The sequence below is a fragment of the Saccopteryx bilineata genome, chromosome 2 (genome assembly GCF_036850765.1).
Source record: "Saccopteryx bilineata isolate mSacBil1 chromosome 2, mSacBil1_pri_phased_curated, whole genome shotgun sequence".
Classification (NCBI taxonomy): domain Eukaryota; kingdom Metazoa; phylum Chordata; class Mammalia; order Chiroptera; family Emballonuridae; genus Saccopteryx; species Saccopteryx bilineata.
Window position 1 is genome coordinate 32,741,613 of NC_089491.1, and position 24,822 is coordinate 32,766,434.

The following is a 24,822-nucleotide window of genomic DNA, read 5'->3' on the forward strand; positions in this document are numbered from 1 at the left end:
AGCAACGTTGGGGATTTGGATCTTGGACCTCAGCATCCTAGGTTGATGCTCTATCCACTGCACCACCACTGGTTAGGAAAATATGATTGGTCTTAATATAGCTTAAGTTTTGGTACTTTTGATAGTAAAATTAAAATTAAAATTACTAGTTTAATTACTGACATGTTTTAAATTGGAATTATAAGATTGATCTTTTACCCTAATGGGCAAATTATCTTATAGATACATAAATTAAATATACTAAAACATTATAAACATTCTTACTAAGGATTTGATTCTCTAAAACCTGTCTATATTAGTTTCTATTACTTATTTCTTCAGTTCTGTCTTTGCATTGAAAGGTATTTTCTCAGTATGAATGCAGTTAAGTCATCCACAAATGATTTTGGTTTTAACCTTCCTTGCAAAGTCTGAGGTTGTATTCTCTGCTGGCTAATTTTATTTTAATGATTCAGAAGGCCTGTCCAGGACACTGACTATATTCTTTCCTTGTAATTCCTAACTGCCAAGCCAAGTCTATTCTTTTAAACTTCCTTGTTAGCATCCAAGTTACAACCTTCTTCTGTTCTGTTGCTATATCAGTTTATTTTGTTCAGCTGACTTATTTTCTTCTTTTGTTCTATTCTGAATACTGTATTTTTTGTAGGTATTTTTTTTTAGATATTAAGAGTATTTCATGAGTCCTGGCTGGTTGGCTCAGTGGTAGAGCATCGGCCCAGTGTAGGGATGTCCCGGGTTCGATTTCTGGTCAGGGCACACAGGAGAAGTACCCATCTGCTTCTCCAACCTCTTCCCCCTCTTACCTTTCTCTCTCTCTCTCTCTCTCTCTTTCTCTCTCTCTCTCCCCCCCCTCTCCCCCTCTCCCTCCCTCTCCCCCCCTTCTCTCTTTTCCTCTCCCTCTCCTCCCCTTCCTTCTCCCTCAGCTGCAGCCATGGCTCAATTGGAGTAAGTTGGCCCTGAGTACCAAGGATGGCTCCATTGTCTCTGCCTTAGGCACTAAGAAAAACTAGTTTACTGAGCAATGGAACAACGGCCCCAGATGGGCATAGCATCGCTCCCTAGTGGGCTTGCCAGGTGGATCCTGGTTGGGGCACATGCAGAAGTCTGTCTCTGTCTTCCCTCCTCTCAATATTTTAATTAAATATTAATTAAAAATAAATTAATATTTCATGGCTTTGACTCATCATAACACTTAACTCATGCCAGTGATGTTTACCTTCTCTTTATTACTGTAGTATCTGGTACTGTGTTTACATGTAGGTTCTCCAAAAATAGTGGATTTTAAAAAGTGAGAAGAAATAATGAATCGGTTAACCAACTTAATTATTTAATATCTAAAATTTTACCTTGCCTGACCTATGGTGGCACAGTGGATAAAGCATCGACCTGTAGTGCCACGGTTCCCTAGTTCGAAACCCTGGGCTTGCCTGGTCAAGGCACATACCAGAAGCAACTACTACAAGTTGATGCTTCCTGCTCCTCCCCCCACCCTGTCTTTCTCTTGCTCTTTCTCCTTTCCAAAATCAATAAGTAAAATCTTTAAAAAATATATTTTATCTCGAATCCTTGACTGGGGAGTTTAGGTTTACCAGCAGTAGTTAGGGTAGCTTAGAAGACACACTGTTTCTAATGTATTTCACCTCTCATGATGTATTGGAGAAAGCATCGAGTGGGGATTGGTGGGCCCAGATTCCAAGCATAGATTCGCCAGTATGTAGTTGGGTAACCTGGAGAACTTATATAACCTTTATCTTATAATTTAAAATTTTCATAAGTATCATTTGTGTAAAGCCAAGACATAATTGTCATGAAAGTGCGATCAGTTATATTTCTGAAGTGAACATTTGGCAAAGACATATATTAAACTTCAAGGTTGCTGTCTCTGAAATGTTAAGACATAAATTAGGAAAAATGAGAAAGTCTCATTTTTGGTTTTGAAGTTCTTCAGTAAAGATTTCAGTTTTCGTTTTGGTAGACTTACCTATATTTGAGTTGGCCTTTTCTTATGAAAGTAGAACATATTAGAAATATACATACTTTTTTGACACCCTTAGTGTAAAAACATTTTTCTAATTACATCATTTGGATAAGTTATTAGTTGATAGAGTGGAATTGCTTAGTTGAAGTTTAATCTGCCTAGGCCAAAGTGATTTTTTTAAAAAAACACACAAACTTTAAAGATGAAAATCTCAGACTTTTTTGTAGTAGGTATTCACAAAGTGTAATTCAGGAGAACAGAAGGATAATAGTAAAAAGTCTTCTTCCATTTCCTGTCTCTCATCCACCCGTTTTCCTTCCTCAGTTTCTAAATGTATTCTTTCGGATATCTTCTGTCTTCACAAATGACTACATATATTCTTACGTTTTTCTCCTTTTATAGAAATAACATACTCTATACACTGATTTGGACCTTGCCGTTAATGATGGAAACAGTAATTAACAGGGAAAGATCACAAAGGGAAAAGGAATCTCTGGACAGAGATACCTTTCCCAAATGGAGATTTCTATTCCAGAGCCAGTGAAAGATTTTAAGGTTAATAATTGTCATTTATAAAATATTGAATGGTTGTAAAATAATATTTTTAACATGAATAAGCTCTGAAGGGTAACAATAAAACATAAGTCCAGTTTAAGAAAAAGAACATTTTTCATTATTTTTGAAACCCTGTGTGCCTTTTCCATCTCCCTTTAGACTAAGACTGTCTTTAAATTTTTTATCATCCTCTTGCTTCTTCATACTTTTACCATATTCATATGTAACTCCAGACTATGTTGTTTAGTTTTACATGTTATTAAGTTTTTTGAAACAGAAATACTTTTCAGTAATTTGCTTTTTATGCATTCAGTTTATTAAGGCATCTATATTTATAAACAATAATTCATTCTTTTTCACTGTGGTGTAGTATTTCATACTCCGCTGTAGTCTGATATGACTGATTCATTGTTTTTCAGTTTGAGTATTTTAAGCATTCTATTTTGTCTCTACTTTTGGCATATTACCTTTGCCTGTTGTTTTGTTTTTAAGTGTTTGCTTGTTAACACATCCTACCTTCGAATTATACTATACCACTTCATACTATATGCCATGTGTAATAATAAGTGAGGTCATTCTTTTCTTTGTTGTTTATATGTAATGTTTTTTTATTTTCTACATGCTTTTTTCCTACATATTTTAAAGATTTTAATTATTTTTTTCAGCAGTTTGCTTATGCACTGGTGTTATTTGTGTTTCTCTTAGCTCAGTGTTTGCTCAGTGTTTTATTAGGTTTAAAATTTGTGTTTAGAAAAAAGCGTCAGCCATTATTTCTTCAAAAAATGTTTTTGTCCCCTTCTGGTCTCCAGTTTACGTTATGTTACACGACTTGGTATTATCCTGCAGATAAGGTTAATAATTGTCATTTATAAAATATTGAATGGTTGTAAAATAATATTTTTAACATGAATAAGCTCTGAAGGATAACAATAAAACATAAGTCCAGTTTAAGAAAAAGAATATTTGAGACTATTTTTTAAAGGTGTTTTTGATCTATTTCAGAAACTATGTTATGTCTTGAAATGCACTGAGGTTTTTTTCCCTAAGGCAGTGGTTCTCAAACTTTTTGAAGTCGGGGCGCATTTAAAATCCTACAAATAATTGTAGGTGCACTATATACAAATTTCTGAGAAATATGTTATAATAACTAAGTCAAATATTAAAGAAAAAAATAAAGTCCAGTGTGCTTTTATGGTAATTAAATGAAATAAATATGACAAAATTAAATTTATTCTGACATTAAGAAACATTTTTATGTTACATTTTTTGAGTTATGCTTTTTAGAATTTGTAAAAAACTGGTTAAAAAATAAAAAAACGACAAAAAAGTTATCTTTTTATATATATAAGATGTACCGGAAAGTTCTGTCCGTTTCTATCACAACAAGTTTCGACACATAAGCACGTTTATTTGGCGCATTTGTGCCTCTCTATTTTTATCAGTTAATGTATACATACTGATGTAGCAAAGTAACTAAAACAAAGTTGATTCACATTAGTCTTATGTGTGAAGCGATACTGTACCCCTGGCTACTCATAAAGTTCATTTACGCCACTGTAATTTTTACAAATCTCAACAAGGAAGAAATGCTACAGTAGCATGTCTGTTGCATCCACCATATTCCCCAGACTTAGCACCCTCCAACTATCACTTGTTTTTGTCCTTACAAAATTTTTTGAAGGGCAAAATATTCAAAATTGAAGAAGATATCAAACAAGCACTGGTTCAATTTTTTGCATCGAAAGATAAAACATTTTTCAAAAATGGGATATACAAATTGCCCTCACGCTGGCAAGAAACCATTAATAATGCAATTATATTATTTAATAAAGTTTATTGACGGTAAAAAAAATTTGTATTTTGTTTTATTCCCAAAACGGACAGAACTTTCCAGTAGACCAGATATATAGATACATTCTTAGTAAGATTTAGTAAATTTGGCAGGTCCCAGTGCAAATGTGTTAAGTTTTTTCATTCTTGTGTTTATAAGAAACATGAGCCTGATGTGTCCTAGCGATTTCTTCAATGTTTGGTCATATATTTGAAAGGCAAACTCGCATTTTCTCATCAGTACATTGAAGAATTTCTCTCTTTTTATTCTTAATTGTGTTGAAGGTAGAAAATCCTAATTCACATAAATAGGATGTTGAAAATTGTACAAAAATGTTTAAAGCTTTTTTAGACATTGCCACATATTCTTCTCTTATAGAAATCCAAAAGGCTTCAAGAGACTCTTCCTTATGTTTAATCATCAATCCAAAACCCCCACTATACATATCATCTTAACTTTATACCAAAGGATAGAAGAAACTTGCCTCTAGTCTTTCCAGGGAACATGGGGGGTAGTGTAAACAATCCAGCACCACAGCTTTACAGCCTTTTGCAACCTAATCAGGCAAGTGAGGTGGGGGGTTGGGCAGACTGACAGCTTACAGCCAGTGCCCCACACCTCTGTCCCCAAATATCTAAACTCCCAAAACCCTGTTGGTTTTTTGGTCCTCAACAGGCACATATTTCCCTGGAATACCATAGGGCACACCTGGAAATCACTTTGAGAACCACTGCCCTAAGGTATCTAATCTGCTCTTAAATTCAATCAAATATTTTTTTTAAAATTCAAGACTATTGTATAGAGCAGTTTTAGTTTCACAGCAAAATTAAAGGGAAGAAACAGATATTTTCTATATACCCCCTTCCCACCCGTACACAAAACTTCCTCCATTATTAACATCTCCTGCCAGAGTGGTAAATTTGTTACAGTTAATGTATTTACGTTGATACAATCATTCAAGTCTATAGTTCACATTATGGTTCTTCGCCCTTGGTGTTCATTCTATGGGTTTGGACAAATGTATAATGACATGTATCCATCATTGTGGTTATAATACTGACTATTTTCACTGCCCTTAAATCTTTTGAGGTCTGCTTATTCTTCCCCCAATCCTCGGCAACTAGTGATCTTTTTATTGTCTCTGAAATTTTGCCCTTTCCTTAATGTCATATATTGAAACCATATAGTATATAGTTTCTTCAGGTTGTATTATTTTTTCTTTTTTCTTTTTTGTATTTTTCTGAAATGAGAAGTAGAGAGGCAGAGAGACAGACTCCCACATGTGCCCAACCAGGATCCACCTGGGAAGCCTGCTAGGGTTCGATGCTCCATTGCAACTGGAGCCATTCTAGCACCTGAGGTGGAGGCCATGGAGCCATCCTCAGCACCCGGGCCAACTTTGCTCCAATGGAGACTTGACTGGGGGAGGGGAAGAGAGAGATAGAAAGGAGAGGGGGAAGGGTGGAGAAGCAGATGGGAGCTTCTCCTGTGTGCCCTGGCCAGGAATTGAACCCAGGACATCCACACACCGTGCCGACACTCTACCACTGAGCCAACTGGCCAGGACCCAGATGTATTTTTTTACTTAAAGTTCCTTCATTTTTTTAATGGTTTTATGTAGCTCATTTCTTTTTAGTGCTGAGTAATAGTCCATTGTCTAGATGTACCAGGTTTTTATCCATTCACCTACTGTGGGTCATCTTGGTTGCTTCCAAATTTTGTCAGTTATGACTAAAGCTGCTACAAACATCCATGTATAGGTTTTTTTGTGTGGACATAAGTTTTCATCTCTTCTGTTTATAATTAATCGTTTTCTGGTGCCACGTCTCTCCCATGCAGGTGTCATTCTCACCCCAGTTGAACTCCAGCTCTCTGGGACAGTCTGTTTATTCATAGGTAGCCTGCTCTCTGGGATTCTGCCCAGTCTAGTGCTGATGATGCCTTTATAACTGAATTTTTCAGGAAAGGAAAGGGAAGCAGAAAAGAAGGGGTTGAGTCATTGACTATTGAATAGACATTTGCAACATGATTTCCCTTTTGATAATGAAAGTATTCCCTGTGCTCATTTTGAAGTAGAAAGATGGCAATGGAAATACGTTGTTTATATTGTTATTTACAAGAATAAAAGATAAGAAAAATTGCCAGGCGGTGGCGCAGTAGATAGAGCATCAGACTGGGATGTGGAGGACCCAGGTTCAAAACCCCGAGGTCGCTAGCTTGAGCGCGGGCTCATCTGGTTTGAGCAAGGCTCACCAGCTTGGACCCAAGGTCGCTGGCTTGAACAAGAGGTCCCTCGGTCTGCTGTAGCCCCACAGTCAAGGCACATAAGAGAAAGCAATCAATGAACATCTAAGGTGCTGCAATGAAGAATTGATGCTTCTCATCTTTCTCCGTTCCTGTCTGTCTGTCCTTATCTGACCCTCTCTCTGTCTCTGTCACAAAAACAACTCTTGAGTGCTATCAATCCACAAGAGGGTTTATAGAGAAATAATGCATAGAGCTGTTGATTTTAAGGGTTGATTGACAGTTCTCTTGATTATCTTCTTCTTAGAGTGATGTTCTTCTTTCCACCAGTCTTACCTTTCTTTCTCCTTGCGATTTTTCTACATGCTTCATTTTTGTCACTGCATTCGGTCAACTTCTGGAGTTTTGTTACATCTGAGAACTCAGTGCTGTCCTTTCTTCTTTTTGTTTTCTTTAGAACTTAGAAAATTTAAAGTACCAGGGATTGGACTCACACCTCCCTCATTTTCTTCTTATAAAATTGTTCTCTCTTATCTTTGGGGAGTAGGAGGCAGTGTTACAATTAAATTGAACAGGGTATTAATATCCAGATCATAGGTACTTTTTTATGATATTTTTCTACCAAATGGAAAAAATGCTTTTGTTGCCCCTTTGTTGACGTCACTCAGATCTTTTTGTTGTAGCACTTAATAGAACTATAGTCTCTGCCTTAGTAAATCATAAGCTAAATCAGGGCTGTGAGAGGGAAGAGCTTCTCATTCTTTCATTCTTATGTATGGCACCTAATAGGACTAGCTTAGTGCCCAGTAAATATTTAATAAATGAATGCTTTTGAAAATTAACCCATATATATGAGGCTTGATTGTTAGACCTTTGACATTTTCATCTTCAGAGTCATTTTTTTTTTAAGTTTCCTGTTAATATGTAGAGCAAGTAGGTTAAAAAAAAAAGAATCTGTTGAACTTGTTTCTGACCTAAAATGTCCTGATGTGGTTATTGGTTTTCTCCTTTTCTGACAGACAGTTTGTCACAGTTTACTGGTTATCCCTGCTCGAAGCCAGAGCTTTGACATTCTACAAAGTGCCATCAGTAAGCATTTGGTAAATATATTTGTATTTTTTTCTGTTATACAAAAAAGCATATCGGTTCTTTGCTTAAGATTAGGTTTGTCATAGCCTAGGAGAGAGTGAGAATCCAGAACCCTGAGATTACTAACCTCTCACAGCATGATGCTGCAGCAAGAATTGAGAAAATCTTGGTGTTTTTTCTGGTTGTTGCTCATTAGTTTTTGAGCTTGGGAAAATGCCCTTATACCAGGACCTTATAGGACCTTATATTCTACATCTGTGCAATTAAAAACGTTAAAATTATGCCTTAGGTCCTTCTGCATTGTAATGTTTTAATTAACATGTGCCTGGTGTTAGTGTATTTAGAGTCCAGAATCCAGATTGAGATCTAATTTTCACCCAGAAGGTTTGGGATCTAAAGTATTAGGGATATAACCTAACTGGCTCAAGGCTTGGTCACTGGAGGCACTGAATCCAGCCATGAGAATGACTTGTCTTCTGGACAGTTAGTGGTCCTTTTTTCATTGGTATTAAATTCACTTTAGGTATGTCTGGTTTTGCTTTTAATTTCCTCCAGTCTTGATACTTTAACCTTTGGCTTTTTATTATAATAATGTATTATAATGCAAGAGAGGAATTCGAAATTTTGTCTTCCAGGGACTTTTGTTGCATAATTTTACAGGCATATCCACACCTTTTGTCTTTTAAAATGCTATTTCCCTTGAGTTGGAAGAATACTGCTTTGATTTCTCATTACTCTTTTTCTCCCTGCTATCAAACTGCTAATATTTATTTCTTTTATTCCAAAGATACCCACATTTTTCTTTTTATTTTTTACCTCCAGTCCAGCCAGAAATGTTTGCTTTCCTCTGACTATATTCATTATCCCAGTAAAAAAAAGCTCAACATGCCAGTCTAGGCCATTATCTTCAGACAGTCTGATGTAAAGGTTAAGACCTCAGAACCTGTAGACTTTTTTTATGTTATTCAATGGTAGTCTCCAGGAGATTTAAACCATGTATACATTCAGTTGCAAGTTTATCCACCTTATAGTTTATACAGTAGAATCCAGATGGATTAGGATTCCATGATGTCCCTTTTGTGGGTTTTGAGGCAGTGAAGCAATTAAATGTTAAGTAATAGTTTCTTGACTCCTGTATTTAGTCATGTCTGAATGACTAGCTTAATCAAAGGACAGGGGAGGCTAAGTGCATAATGAATTCTGTTTTGTATATTGAATTACCTGGGATGGGGCTGGTACCAGATATTAGAGTTTTTCAGTTTAAATAATCTAAAGATAATGTAAATGTGATTGTTGGTATCAAGATTTTCTTTGAATGCATGAAATCCTTTTAAATAATATTTCTAACCATTTGTAGAAATTGTAATACTCAAAGTTTTAAAAGACTTTGTCATGAAGAGGATGGGTTAATAGTATTTCTTGAGTCTGCATGTTTTCAGAGTCATTTAATGTAGAGATTAAATTCTCAAAAGAAAACTGGGCTCAAAGTGTGGCAGGTAACATGTATTATGTATATACTATAGTAGTTTTCAGTAGAAGTGTGATGTTAACCCTTCAATTAATAGTATTTGGTTTATCCTGGGGAATATTGTGTAGACTTCATTAATCTTCTTTTTCTCACCTAGGTGGGGTTCACAGTGATTCCTGACAGCACAGCTGGCTGTGTTTTGGGTGTTATCTGTAGGCTTCTGGATCACACGTGTGTACTTAGTGAAACTGTACTGCCGTTCCTGGCTTCGTGTTGCTACAGTCTTCTGTATTTTCTGCTCACTTTAGAGAAAGGAGAAGTAGAACATCTAAGAAAGAGGTAATAGTTTTTGTATTCTTCAACTTTAATTTTTTTCCTACCTGTTCCAGTCCTTCCCCATCAAGCAATCATTCAATTTAAAAAATTAAAAGTGAAAGACAATTAGATTTTAGAAATATTCTAAATTCTTTTTGTTTGCATAAACCTAGCTAGTTTCTTATTTTTCTTTTTTATTGAATTTATTGGGGTGGCATTGGTTAATAAATAAAATTATATAGGTTTCAGGTGTACAGCTCTATAATTCATCTCTATATTGTATTGTGTGTTCACCACCCCAAGTCAAGTCTCTTTCCCTCACCAGAGCTTTTTCTTTCTTCTTTCATGGATCTCCTTTGTGCTATGAGGATTTTTCATTTTTATTTTTTCCTTTCAGCAACAAATTTGGAAATTTAGGTGGCCTTATAAAATTTTTTGAGAGCTTCTTATTAACATTGTGATTGGTATAGTAAGAAAAAAATTCTTTGAGAAGGATGGGTTTATTAGTACAAGTCTTTTTATTTTGTTTTGGGCTTCTTTAGAACTAGCCAGAGTGGAATTTTAAATTCTAAGTGTTTTCATGCTTATGTTCTTACTGGTATGTCTATTAAAATAAATTGCATGAAATTTTTCAAAAATCTAATAGATGAGCAAAATAGGTGACTTTTTTTCACCTGTTAACTTTTTTTTTTTTTTTTGTATTTCTCTGAAGCTGGAAACAGGGAGAGACAGACTCCCGCATGCACCTGACCAGGATCCACCGGGCACGCCCACCAGGGGGTGACGCTCTGCCCACCAGGGGGTGATGCTCTGCCCCTCAGGGGCGTCGCTCTGTCGCGACCAGAGCCACTCTAGCGCCTGGGGCAGAGGCCAAGGAGCCATCCCCAGCGCCCGGGCCATCTTTGCTTCAATGGAGCCTTGCTGCGGGAGGGGAAGAGAGAGACAGAGAGGAAGGAGAGGGAGAGGGGTGGAGAAGCAGATGGGTGCTTCTCCTGTGTGCCCTGGCAGGGAATCGAACCCAGGACTTCTGCATGCCAGACCGACACTCTACCACTGAGCCAACCGGCCAGGGCCTCACCTGTTAACATTTTAATGTTTGCCTATCTAGTCTTTTTTTATCTTTTAGATGTCATAAAAATATATCATACATGATTGTATAAAACATTTTCATAGTTCAAAGAGTAAGCATAAACTGAGTATCCATTTAAACAGTCTTCAGGTTCAGAAATAGAAAGAACATCGTCAGCACACACACTCTCCATGTTCTCTCCAGTTATATTTCTCTTCTACAACCCAGAAGTAACCTTTGGGTTAATGACTTCCTTGCCTTTTTATTTAAAAATTTTATGTGCATTTAGCTGTAGATAGTAACATTTTTGTTTTTGCATATTTTAAGAATTTTATATAAAAGTAATCATACTGGTTTTTGTGTGTGATTTGATTTTCATTGTGAATCATTTTATATTGATTCAGAAATGTATTTCATTCATTTTTGTTCTTTATATCAGGAGTTAGCAAATTTCTTTCAGTAAAGACTCAGAATAAATATTTTAGGTTTTCCGGGGTATAAAATCTTGTTAGAACTTCTTAACTCTTACCTGGTAGTGTGAAAGCAACAAGTAATACATAAATACATACATGTGGCTGTGTTTCAATAAAACTTTATTTACAAATATAGGCAGTGAACTAGATTGGCTGTGGCCCATTACCCCTGCTCTGTATTATCCGCTTAAATGACTGTACCATCACTTACCTATTTTACTGTCTACAGACATTTCGATTTTTTCAGCTAAGTGTAAGAAAGTGTGTGTGTGTGTATTTAAAACTTTGTAGATTTCACTGTAAATACACTAAATTTACACAACTAAATAGAGTTGATGATACTTTTCTTACATATCCATCTTTAGGTTTGATAGGTTAAGAAGAGGTTATAAATAGCAAGGAACTTCTCAAAGTTCTATAAACTTTATAGTAAGCGTAAATGTGTAGTTATAACATATTTATGAAATGTGTATATTGCTATTTGTCACTTCCTGTCACTTGAAATATAGCTACTTTCTTAAACACTGATAAATTCCAAAGATCTTTTTTAGTTTCTTTAGAGGAACATCATGTTTTGACTTTATGTGTCTGGACTGAACAAAATTCAGTGTATGTAATACTTTTTGCCTTTTTAAATGCCTAGTTTTTTGTTGTTGTTCTTTTGTGTGCATGTGTGACAGAGACAGAGAGAGGGACAGACAGGGAGAGAGTTGAAAAGCATAAATTCTTCGTTGTGGCACCTTAGTTGTTCATTGATTGCTTTCTCATATGTGCCTTGACGAGGGGCGGGGGGCTACAGCAGACCGAGTGACCCCTTGCTCAAGCCAGCAACCTTGGGCTCAAGCTGCTGAACTGTGCTCAAACCAGATGAGTCCGCGCTCAAGCTGGTGATCTTGAGGTTTTGAACTGAGCCTCTGCGTCCCAGTACAACACTCTATACACTGTGCCATCGCTAAATGCCTAGTTTTAAAAGTGTTTTATAATGGATATTGGAACGGTTGATGTTACCAGGACCCTGTGTGTCTCTTGGGATGATATTACTTAGTCATAAGTCATGTCAGCCAGAGCCTTAGGTACAGGATTCCCCTGCTGCAGTATTAAAGTGTTCCTATGAAAACTTATGATCCAAAATGGTGCAAAGCTAAGAAGCAATTACTGCTCATTTATATGGAAAAACTTGGAGTGTTCCCAGACACAAAATTCAACACAAGCACAAACCACTATCAAAATGCTTAATTTCGTCCAGTTTTTCACTAAGCATGACATCTTAAGAGCTCTCTTAGGTTTTTCTGATTCCTTACGACACATCTTCTAATGTATGCACAAAATAATAAAGCACAGATGCTCACAGACAAATTTCAGAGCTCTAGCCACTTGATGCTAAGATGTGGGTGTAGCTGCCCAGGAAGGAGCTTGGTGGCCCCACTCTTGCTACTCAGGTTTGCACTGCTGCAAAGGAAACACGGAATACTTTTGCACCTTGCCTTTTTTTTTTTTTTTTTAACAGAGATAAAGAGTCAGAAAGAGAGATAGACAGGGACAGACAGACAGGAACGGAGAGATGAGAAGCATCAATCATTAGTTTTTCGTTGCGCATCGCGACACCTTAGTTGTTCATTGATTGCTTTCTCATATGTGCCTTGACCGTGGGGCTTCAGCAGACCGAGTAACCCCTTGCTCGAGCCAGCAACCTTGGGTCCAAGTTGGTGAGCTTTTGCTCAAACCAGATGAGTCCACGTTCAAGCTGGCAACCTCGGGGTCTCGAACCTGGGTCCTCAGCATTCCAGTCTGATGCTCTATCCACTGCGCCACCGCCTGGTCAGGTGCACCTTGCCTTTTTGTAAAAGTGAACATTCTTTTTGGATATCTTTGGTTAGCAAAATAGGCACTAACGCAGGTCTTTTGTAACAGTGAAGTGGCATAATGTGAACTTTCAAAATGGGGGGTATGCCTGTGCCTCAATTTCTTTTCAGGCTACTCATACCCCCTTAGAGAAGGCTTTTGAGAGATTACAAATAATAAGGGCCAAATTATTAGGAGCCTTAGATTTCACAAGTGTTGGCTAAATTATACCGTGCTTTATCAATCTGAGTTGCTCAAAACTGGCTGCTGTACTTTGAAGAAACTATTGTCCCCCAGACTTGTTAGTAATGAAAAATCTGCTTGGGCCCTGTTGGTTTGTAGCTAGTAATTGATTCTTTTCTGCACTTTTATTGTTTTCTCCATATCTTCGTTGTGTTGCAGATCAGGATGTGTTCTAGTGTAGGTTTGAGACTTACAGTGCTTTTAATCTGAAGAGTCAGTCTTTTTTTCCTCAGGTCTAGGAGACAGTTATTTCTATTAACTCCCCCATTGTTTTCTTCTAAAAATTTCTTTTACTCTTCGGAAGCTTCCTATTCTGTCCTTTATCTCTGAACATTTTGCTCGTTCTTATTATTTAACCCTCCTATTGAGTTTTATTTCATCAGCTAAAAGTTCCTGTCAGTTCTGTTTGGTCCTATTTTCTCTGGTGCAAGAATTCTCCCTTTCCTGGGGTTGAACAAACTCACATCTTGGGCTGTGTACCTTTTCTCTGAGTGCATTTTTTGTTGAGTTCTGTGGAGGTTGTGGCCAACTCCTATGGGAGTTCCACATTTGTATTTCCTTGCTTGCAGCTGTATACAGGGAGCCATTTAGTTCCCTGACTCCCACACCGAGTTCCCAAGCCTAGCCTTTTGAAAAACTAATCTTAAAAGCCTACATCCAGTTCTATATCACTTTTGGGCATCTTTATAGTTGTCATAGTTTCTTGCACTTAGTGATTTGAACTATTCTGGCCTTTGAGCTTAGTTGCCGTGTGCATGTGTGTATTTTATCTGTATTTCTCTGTTTGAAGAAGAGGAGGTTGGTATTTTCTGACCAGAATATATCAGATGTTTCTGGAGTCTGCTGAACTCCTGAAATTTGTATATAAAATATTCACATTTCATTATTCTTTCAAGTGGTTTAGAATTATTGCTTTACATTGAGCTGAAATCTCAATTTCACTGGTCCTAGCTCTGTATTTTAAACATGTACTTCATAGATAAGTAACATGATTCTTGTACATGACACTTGTAGAAAAGTCCCAAAAGGCCAATTCATAAGGCATTTCTCCAATCACTTATATTCCCCAAGGCTCTTTATTTCTCTTTGGTTTGATGGTTTTCTGTAGTTGTAATATGTGAAGATTGGATTCTAAACTTATCTATTCAGTATACTCTATTTGGTAAGGTATAGAATTCATTAGCATAGTGTTGGTTAGTGAAGTAAATTAATATATTGGCACATTTCAGGAGCAACTTATAAAACCCAAGTTAGGCATTGTGGAAGTAGGAATCTGAAACCTAGCATGAATCAAAGTAGCTTTGTTCTTTTTCTTCTAGATTGTGTAGTCTTTATCTTTGTGCCTTTGCCTCAGTATGAGCTATGGCAACAGACTAGCTTTCTCTTTTCTCCTTGCACATGGCTCTTCTATCCTGGCTGTGCATGAATGAGAAGTAGAATCAAGTCCCCCCACCTTCCCTGTGGTAACCGTCAGTCTGTTCTGTCTTTGAGTCTGTTTCTATTTTGTTCTACATGTAAGTAAAAAGATATGGCATTTGTCTGACTTATTTTACTTAGCATAATACCCTCTAGTTCCATTTATGCTGTCACTAATGGTAAGATTTCATTTCTTTTTAGGCTGAGTAATACTCCCATCTTATATATGTACTAGCACTTTTTATCCATTTGTGTATTTTTATTTTTTAAATTTTCTCCTGGCCAAGCAGTGGCACAGTGTATAGATCATCAGTCTGAGATGCAGAGTACCCAGATTTGAAGCCTCGAAGTCGCTGGCTTGAGCAACCGGGTTGCTGGCTTGAGTGTGGGATCATAGACATGACCTCATGGTTGTTGGCTTGAAGCCCAAGGTTGCTGGGGTCACTGGCTCGACTGTGGTCCCTTGGTCAGGAACTTAAGAGAAAGCAGTCAGTGAACACCTAAGGTGCCACAATGAAGAAATGATGCTTCTCATCTCTCTCCCTGTCTGTCCATCCCTATCTGTCCCTTTCTCTCTCTTGCTTAAAAAAAAAGACTTAATTTTCATTTATTGATTTTAGAGAGAGAAAAAAGAAACATCAGGGTTTTGTTCTACTTATTTGTGCATTCATTAGTTGATTCTTACATGTTTCCTGACTGGGGCTTGAATCTGCAACCTTGGTGTATTGGGACAACACTCTGACCCACCCAGCCAGGGCCACTTGTCTGTTGATGGGCACTTGGGTAGCCTCCATATCTTGGCTATTATAAATAATAGCCTGAACATAGGGGTGATACATTCTTTTGAATTAGTGTTTTGAGTTTCTTTGTATATAAACCCAGTAGTGAAAATACTGGGTCATAGGCAGTTCCATTTTTAATTTCTTGAGGATCCTCCATACTGTTTTACATCATGGCTACACAGTCTGCATTTTCCCCAGCAGCCCAAGGGTTCCCTTTTCTCCACATCTTCACCAACCCTTGTTGTTTGTTGATTTAGTGATGACAGACATTGTGACAGGCATAAGGGGATATGCTTAGTGACATGGTGCATCTTTTCATATGTCTATTGGCAACCCGTTTGTCCTCTTTGGAGACATGTCTGTTCAGGTCCTCTGCCCATTTTTTTAACTGGAAATTTTTTTTTTGGAGTTAAGTTGTATGAGTGGTTTATAGATTTGGATATTAACTCTATTGGACATATCATTGGTGAATATGTTCTCTTGTTCAGTAGCTTTTTTCATATTTTGGTGGTTTCCTTTGCTGTATAAATACTTTTTTAGTTTGATTTACTCTGACTTACCTTTTCTTGTTTGCCTTACCCAAAGAGATAAATCAGAAAAACTGTTGCTACAGTCTAAGAAATGTCAGAGATTTTACTGCCTATGTTTTCTTGCAGGAGTGTTATGGTTTAGAGTCTTAAATTTCAGTCTTTAATCCATTTTGAGTTTATTGCATATGGTGTAAAAAGTAGAAATCACATTTTTTAAAAGGACATTTTCTGTTTTGGGAAATATAGAAAGGGTACTTTTCCTGTATGTGTTGGCTCACTGACTCATTTTGTCACTGTTACTGTAGGGACAAGCTGTGGGGAGTCTGTGTCTCCATCCTGGCTCTCCTGCCTCGAGTCCTCCGATTGATGCTGCAGGGCCTGCGGGTGAACAGAGCTGCTCCTGAGGAGCTGCCTGTCGTGGGCCAGCTGCTCCGCCTGCTGCTCCAGCACGCTCCCCTCAGGACTCATATGGTGACCAACGCCATCTTGGTGCAGCAGATCATCAAGAATATCACGGTAAGAAGGATGGAACAAGGGCTTTGTACTCTTAGCACTAGAAAGAATTCATGGGCTAGGCCTGGGGCTTCACAGGGTTCCTGGTGTTAATTAAGCCTACTGTGGTGACTTCCCAGGGTTTCTCCTGTTGTCTAGTCCTGGACTGTCACTTAAGGTGGGGGATTTCTTTGATCCCCCAGTCAGCCATGAAAGCCTTAAAATACTCAAACTGAATTAAGGTAGCTGGCCACTTAGTTGAAAAGGGTACAGGCATCAGAGTCAGTGCTGCCTAGAGACTGTTAATTAACTGATAGTTTGGCAAGGATTTTTTGGTCTTTTTTAAACCTATCAACGCTTGTTTTCCTAAGTGTAGAAATAGGACTAATAGTTACTTTGTTGGTTTTTGGTGACCATTAATGAGTTCTGCCAAGTCAATTAGTATAGCTGGCATTTATTAATTGCTCAACAAATGTTAGCTGTCATTTGGAAATTATTTAGCAGGAATAAACTTCAGGCCACTTTCTAGTTCCCTGGAAAGTTGCAGGCTTCAGCTTTGTCTTATGGTTAGTCTCTGTTCAGTTTGTATGTGTTATTTGCTTTTTTAGGGGGTGGGGTGGGTTTGGGAGTCCTCTTATCTGATTCTTTCAGTGTTCTTAGTTTGGAAGAGTTAGGTTTTTTTAATAGATTTTGGTTGGGGGATTATTAATTTGGTATATGTAGTAATAATTCAGAAATAGTAGAAGGGAGGACAGTCAAGAATTTTGCTTATTCCAAGATTGGACAATCAGCCCATCTCCATAAGGAAGAGAATTGCAGATATTGTCAGTCGGCCATGTTCAAAATACAAGAGATTCTAGAATGCTAAAAGGAGGAAGTCTGGAGTGTAAGGATGGTGGGTGGTGAAATTTCATTAGTTCCTAGCATATGTGGGGGGAACAAACCAAACAAGAAACTATTACTTGTACTTGAGGGCGTTACTAATAATTTTCACTACTATCAATCAATAGGCCCCCCTTTCCAATAAGATTTCATGTGGTGACTTACAGATGGGGATTCTGTTGCAGTGGCTCTGAGATGTTGTTTGGACATGAAAAACACTTCAGGTAGCAGAGTAATTTTAGTTCTCAAATTACTCTTGTTTTTCTCTGCAGACATTGAAGAGTGGAGGTGTTCAGGAGCAGTGGCTAACAGACTTACATTATTGCTTTAACGTGTATATCACTGGGCATCCTCAAGGGCCCAGTGTGTTGAATACAGTATTTGAAAGAGGTACCGTGGCACTTCCTGTTTAAAATTGTTTATTCACATCTAATTTTGAAGAGAGACTGCTGTAATAAATGTTTGTCATTAAAGCTGAACTTTTAAAGAAATTGTTTTATGAACCTTCCTTTGTACTAAGGTAGGAAAATAATGCAAGTTGGCTTCCTGGACTGGCACAAGATATGTGGTAGGTAGTATATTTTACAGTTTATAGGAACTAAATATTTACAAAATACAGAGTGATATAGTACCATCTACTATTTACCAAGACGTTAGCTAAATCTTAGCAAGAGGAGCCAGTTTTGTTTTGTGTGGGCATGGTCACCCATGATGACACTGACCTGCTCACTGTGGACTTGTTACTTACAGTGTCTAGCTCTCAGTGCAGGGGCAGGATTTCAAGACTGTTGCAGTTGTTTTGGATTTTCCTATGTTTAAATGGTGGTTGGTCTGATTGAGATAACTACCTTCAAAGTGATTTTCTAATGATTTTCTAACCCATCATAGTTCTTTAAAAATTACCAGCTCTGTATATTAATTTCTGTGATATATTCATTTTCCTAATCATGAAATAATTTAATTAGCAGAGTAAAAAAAAATCAAAGGGATTAAGTTAACATCTTACTGCTTCCTCTCTCTTACTGTCAGGACAAGGGTAATTCTTAAGAAAATTGAAGCCATCCTAAAAGTACTTGTGAGTCTACTATGTCACTGTTTATGCCTGTCTACATTACTAATACATTAGCTTTACCCTTAACCCTTTGAGTAGTACGAACGTTCATGTACGTCCTCACTCAAAGGGTTAACAAAAAACTCACTATTCAAAGGGTTAAAAATGTGAAAAAGGCCGCTAGTCACTGGATTTTGTTTAAAGCAGGTGTTCTTAGCTAGATTGTGTATGTTGAACAGTTTTCCGTCAGTAGGAATGACATTTTGGTAAGACTGCTTACTTCTGCAGGTCAGGCAGAAAATATAAGTGTAAAGTTAAGGCCTGAATTGATACCTTGTGTATAAGTGGTCTGGTCTGTACACCTACCTGCCTGGCTGATTTCCTTGTTGCCATGTGATACCAGTAGAGCTGTTCACTGAGGACATGGCATGAACTGTAAGATGTAAGGAGTCAACAGAGATGAGCAGAGTTTCTATGTGGTCTTACAGAAGGTTTCTAAAAGCAAATCCTGGGTCATAATTCTGGTCTAAAACTTAAAACTGATAATGTTGAAATAGCAGGATGTGGTGTCTGTAATGGTTTGTTGCGTTCAAGTCCAGAAACATCATGAAATGAAGATGGCTGCTGTAGGACAGGCTCCTCACCATCTCGTTCTTCGCTGAAGCCAGGAAGCCTGGCCTGCACCAGCTGGCTGGCAGAAATCTACTCAGCAGCCCTCATGTTCAAAGTTTACTTGGACTTGACTGTGACTTACACATTCTCCTTGCAGCCATACTGGCTGAGGTAAGGCAGGTGGCCAGGCAGTTTTGTATAGTCATGATCTACCCTGGTCTTCTGGCACAGGTTAGGATAACTTCCAAATAATGCTGTGTAAGAGCAGAAAGAAATCATTCTGGCATTTTCTTTCAGTTGTTACCACATTTTCAGGCTAATAAGGCTTCAGGCATGCGTATTCAAGTTTTCCCAAGATATAAAAGATAATCATCAGAAAATCAGAACTCGATACTAGCCATTCCAGTTACCCCGGACACAGTCTTCCTCCAGAGGCAGTCGAGACTTGGCTTTGGTTTTTGATTGAGTAGCTGATTGCAGGTTATAAGAAAAATTCTTTGATCTTCCACTGTTCTCAAGGAGGTGTATACACTGCAAGTTGCTCACTGTTAAAAACAAATACCAGGTAGATAATTCTGAATTTTAATGCTGAAGGTAAGAGTTCATTGGTGGTAAGGAAGAAAGGGTTTAGTTTGGGACTTTACACGTGGTGCTAAAAATGGTGATGGCCAGTGTACTGTAGAGAGAGAGGATGATTATCAGCCTTTCATTTTCTATCATCAAAGAGCAATGGCATCTCTCACATAAGAACCTTGAGGGGGAAGGGCAGGTGGGACCCTAGGTCTTCAGTCAGAATAACTAGTATATCTTTCTCCGTGTGCATCTCTCCAGTGTAACAACAGAAACTTACATGTACATATACAGTATGTGTCTTTTAACTCTATGTGCCACACACTTGACTATAGTCCATTCTAGAAAATAGGTTTGTTTGAAAACTATTCAAATGGTAGACTGATAGGCATATCAAATGTAAAATGGACTTCTTAGGCCTTTTTATGACTTTGAAATTATAAAATTATAGGATACCACAGCTGGAAAAATTAGTGGTATACTCAACCCTCTCATTTAACAAGCGAGGATATTGGGGCCCCCTACAGTTAAAGAGACCTTGCTGAGGCCATAGTGCTGTGTGCTCCTAACTTTATATGCAGCAAATAAGCAAGTATGAAAGGTGAGCAGTTATAAAGATTACAAACAGGAGAAAGGTAATAAAACCAGGAGAGAAAATGATTGTTATTTCAGTAACATTATTTTAAAGTGAACTCTTGGAATTCTGGCATGTGTTTTGGCTGCCTTTATGTTTCGAGTCTTGAGTTTTCTGCATACGCCTGTGTAGGTGGACAGGAATAGTCTGCATTCATACAAGGGGGTACCATTACTAGTAATCACTTTAGCCATGCTTATTCTATTCATTGGAATGTTTTTTCTTTTTTTAAGGGAGTTCTTGTCTTTTTAAAGAGCTGGACCCAAAAATTTAGGCGAGTCATTCATACTTGTGTATGAATGGCTGATCACACACACTGATCACTACTGTGCTGCTATTCTTTGTGGGTGGTGTGCAGGGATGGGTGTGGAAGACTGGACAAAGCAGGGATTAAACAGTCTTCCAAATACTGTAGAGAAACAGCCTGTGGATACTGTTACTTTCACTATAGCCAGCTTAAATTCTGCTCCTTGATAATAGGTAAAGGTACTATAAAACCTATTCCCCATGGTGGAGGTCAGTAGCAACAGTCTTCACTCAAATATTTGGATACCTATCGTGGGCCAAACAATTTCCTAAAGCTACACGGAACAGTGAGCAAAATCAGGACCCTTAACCCCATGGAATTCTCAAAGCAAGAAATTAAATGAAATGACATGTCTAGTCAAGGTTTGAAGACCAAAATTCATTTTCTTCTTTTTGGTTCAATCTGACATCTGTGATTCCACATTGCAGAAATTTCAATATGTTCTAGTCATGCCCATATCATGGAAATTAATAATAGACATGTTTTCTGTATAAAACATAGACTTCAACTAATCTAGCAAGCAGCTCTGTCTGACCATCCACCTTCTTCACTGGTAGGCGGGGTAGATGAGACTAATAAACCTTGCATTGCTTCAAGTTCAGGCTTAGGAAAAGACTCTCGGTCTATGTCCATTTTTAAGCCAGTCTGGATTACAAGTGTAGGGCCAAAGAGCTGTTTGTTCCTACGAGTCCTAAGAAACCGCTGTGCATTTCTGTGAATTTGTTTATTCTTGAAGTTCTTTTAAAACCTTTTATGCTGCTAAATACCTTCATTTTGAAAGACTGCTAATGGTTTAGATTTTTCTCTTGAGAAACAGTAAAAATGCCTCTGATTAATTTATAATATTTGTTTATATGGTGCTTCTCTGGTATTACACCTGACAGTTCTATTTTTGAAGAAGCTATTCTTAATTCATATATATCTATATTATATGTATTATAATATATATATTTTTTTACATAGAACTATGGGCCTTAATTCTTTTGTAAGTTTCTAACTGCCCCACCCACCCACCATTTCCTGAGCAGCCTGCCTATATTACAGGAGATGCCTGACTCTTATTAAAGATTTGGCAGTAATTACTCTCCCCCACCTCCAAGTTTTCCCCCCATCGAAAATTAAATGAATGTTAAAGTTCATGCTGACAGTCCTTGTTCAGCATCCCAGCTGCACTCTGTCCCTGCAGGGTGACAGGAGCGGTGAGCTAGGGAGCGCGTTGTCATGGCCACCCACGTGAGACACTGGCCTGGCATTAAGTGCTGACAGCACTGAACTTATCACCCACATTTAATGCTGGTGTGAATGAAGGGGCTCTGAGCAAAGTACCCTGCTGTGCAGCTGAAAAGTAAGTTCCCTGAGCCGCTCCCGTGGAATGTGCAGCTGCGTCCAAGCTGCACGCTGCTGAAGACACCAGCTTCCGGTGAGGCCCCAAAAGGCAGGGCCTTCTTCCCAGCTTCAGGGAGGAGGTAGAGGGTCTTACTTAATGTGGAAACAAAATGCAAGGAGAACTCCCAAAGCATGGCTTTGAAGAACAGGGTTTCACCTCCCCTTTCTTTATGTGCACAAATAAGTAAAGGTGATCAGCAGCAGCTACTGTTTATTGTTTCTGCTGGAGGAAATTTCAGTAGCTTTGGTTACAAAAATAACTGGCCTCTTATGGAGACAGACGGTGACTGCAGTAATAGCTTCATGATGGGGGTGAAACATGTATCCCTGCAATCAGTGACCCATTGGGAACCTCTGGTGATTGGTTTTCTGTCATTGGGGATGACACATAAAAGGAAAGTGCATGACCACACTGCCTTCCCGACCTACTCTGCCAGCGCGGTGGCCGCCTTACCTGAGTTGAGATGCAGCACTGAGTGGGCTTTGGAAGATCTTGTGGGATGATGTCCTTTCCCTTCTTGAGAACAACCTGAAACCAAGCAACAGTGATCATCTATCTCGGACGCTTACAGCCGGGGCCTGAACAGGTTCTTGATTCTTTGTGGTGAGGGCTTGAACTTGCGAGTATGGGCCAAGGTAAACGAGGTATGGTGTGGAAATACCATGTACGCCTGGGCCACAGATCTATTAAAGGTGCCTTGGCTCAACATTTTTCTGTTGTGGACCTAGTCAGGCATGTTCTCTGCTGAGTTATTTTGATAGGCTCTTTCCAGAGCTGAAAATGTTCTAATTCACAGTAGTTCTGCTAAACAGTACTTACTGGAGTGTTTGGGTTTGGGACATTTCACCAGATAGGCAACTCTGTGCTGTCTCAGCAAAGGAAAGGCCAGTTAGGCAGGCAGGATTGGCCTGTGCCAGGAAGCCTCCAAACTAGTGATGTCAGGAAGACCCACGCAGTGACCTAGAACAGTGGTCCCCAATCCCTGGGCCACGGACCGTTACCGGTCCGTGGGCCGTTTGGTACTGGTCCACAGAGAAGGAATAAATAACTTACATTATTATCGTTTTATTTATATTTAAGTCTGAACGATGTTTTATTTTTAAAAAATGACCAGATTCCCTCTGTTACATCCGTCTAAGACTCACTCTTGACGCCTGTCTCGGTCACGTGATACATTTATCCGTCACCCCTAAAGGCCGGTCCATGAAAGTATTTTCTGACATTAAACTGGTTCGTGGCCCAAACAAGGTTGGGGACACTGGCCTAGAGAATCTGCAATGTAAGGCTTCAGTTACGAAGCCCGGCAGAAAATCCCTCTAGAAGGCTGTGGGTTGAGATGCCAGAATGCCCCCTCTCAAACCAATTCTGATCCAGAATTTCTGAAGGGAGGCACTAAATGTGGTGCTACACTCTTGGTGACTGTGAGTACATATAATCAGTTCCTACCTGAATGGAGTTTTGCCCAATACAACGAAATCCTATTTCAGATTCTGAAGTGACATGCTGGGGTGGGGGTGGGGGCATTTGTAAACTACAAAGTGCGCAGAAGGACAGTTACCGTAGATTTGCTTGAGCACTGAGTGCCTGGTGAACTTTGTGCCCGAGCTGCTCTTGGATGGATTCTTGGTGGTCCTGCTTGCTGTGGTGGTCTTTGGGGGTTTTAGTTCCAGATCCTTCCTCCAAACATGAAGGAGCAATGCCATACACTCTAGGTTGCAACTGTCCATATCTCTGACTCCTTGCTGCTTCATATGCAGAAGGTGGGATAGGTGCTTCCTGAGCTGGTAACTGGTGGGATCAGAGAGGGGAAAGGCTTTTAAGATCACGGTATTGAGAAAACCAAATTTCCTTAAGGTTTCTCAAAGCTATAGGAATAGTACTTATTGAACTGGGAGTATTTCAAGCTCCCATTCCTAATTTCATTGGCAGTATGTTGAAAGTTGAATATTTTCCATGAAACAGTTCCTGAATTAGTAAGATGAGTCCTTACCCTCAAGATGTGATAGGCCACTGTGTAAACAAATATAGTGTAAGAAGTACTGAGAGCAAGGAGCTGGGTGGCATGAGACAGAAGGGGGACTGGTCGGTCGTATGGGTTGGTAAGACTACAAGGCTGATATTTGCTGGGTTTTAAAGGATGAGTAGGCGCTCAGCAGTTAGAGGAGGGCATTGTAGGCAGCAGAATTGGCATGAGTAGACAGGTATGGACATTTGCACAGGAAAGTCAGTAAAGAGGTGTGTATGAAGCATTGTGTATGTGGTGAGGAAAGGAGATTGGAAGACTGGCTACACTGGAAGAGGCCAACATTTGTTTCCAGGCACTTTCCTCATGATTAAGCCTGGAACTAAATCTGTGAGGCAGAGGTTATGAGTCTGAGAAAGGCTGAGTTGAGGTGATGTAACCAGGACTTCATTTCTGACTAATTCTCCCTCACCAAATAACTAATAACTGTTCATGGACAAGACACCACTGAGAAAATCCTGGAACGCAGGATTTCTAGGACCTAAAGGCTGAAGAACCCCCTGCACCACAGAGACCAGGACAGAGGACATTAAAAGGTAAGAGGAGTGGCTACGTGATGACAGCACCACTTAGAGGTTTACAGTTGTTAAGAGGGAAGTTGTACATGGCAATAAATGCCTACACTAAGAAATAAGAAAAATGTCAAACAACCTAACTGCGTGCCTTACTGAACTGAAAAAAAAAAGACAACAGCCCAAAGTTAGATAGAAGGAAGTAACAATTAGAGAAGAAATGAAATAGAGAACAGGAAAAGGAAAGATGGACAAAATGAAGAGTTGGTTCTATGAAAAGAAACAAAATTGACAAATCATTAGGTAGACTAACCAGGAAAAAGAGAAGACCCAAATCAAAATTATAAATGTAAAAGGAGACATTACAACTAATACCACAATTGCAAAGGATCACAAGAGGTTATTATAAACAACCATGTGCTACCAACCTGAACAAAGTAGAAGAAACAGAAAACTTAGAAGCATACAACCTACCAAGACTGGATCAGGAAGAAGTAGAGTCTGAAAAGACCAATAA

The 24,822-nt window shown here is 38.6% G+C and overlaps 2 protein-coding genes across 6 annotated transcripts in view; one reads left to right on the plus strand and one right to left on the minus strand.

Annotated features, from left to right (window-relative positions):
* The window catches only part of TEX10 (testis expressed 10), a 53,962-nt gene extending 36,262 nt beyond the window's left edge, over nucleotides 1–17,700 (plus strand). Inside the window, exons 12-15 of one of the 2 annotated variants that reach the window (XM_066256648.1) lie at nucleotides 7,628–7,708; nucleotides 9,323–9,504; nucleotides 16,141–16,351; nucleotides 17,482–17,700. In XM_066256648.1, coding sequence (XP_066112745.1) covers nucleotides 7,628–7,708; nucleotides 9,323–9,504; nucleotides 16,141–16,351; nucleotides 17,482–17,622 — 615 coding nt within the window. In that variant the 3' untranslated portion in view covers nucleotides 17,623–17,700. The remainder of the gene's footprint in view (nucleotides 1–7,627; nucleotides 7,709–9,322; nucleotides 9,505–16,140; nucleotides 16,352–17,481) is intronic. The other variant, XM_066256647.1, reaches the window with a different exon arrangement.
* A 990-nt stretch (nucleotides 17,701–18,690) lies between these two features.
* Nucleotides 18,691–24,822, minus strand: part of INVS (inversin) — a 136,243-nt gene continuing 130,111 nt past the window's right edge. For 3 of the 4 annotated variants that reach the window (XM_066256643.1, XM_066256645.1, XM_066256642.1), the window contains exons 15-18: nucleotides 23,329–23,558; nucleotides 22,224–22,298; nucleotides 19,283–19,417; nucleotides 18,691–19,126 (exon numbers count right to left, since the gene is read on the minus strand). In XM_066256643.1, coding sequence (XP_066112740.1) covers nucleotides 19,011–19,126; nucleotides 19,283–19,417; nucleotides 22,224–22,298; nucleotides 23,329–23,558 — 556 coding nt within the window. In that variant the 3' untranslated portion in view covers nucleotides 18,691–19,010. The remainder of the gene's footprint in view (nucleotides 19,127–19,282; nucleotides 19,418–22,223; nucleotides 22,299–23,328; nucleotides 23,559–24,822) is intronic. The other variant, XM_066256646.1, reaches the window with a different exon arrangement.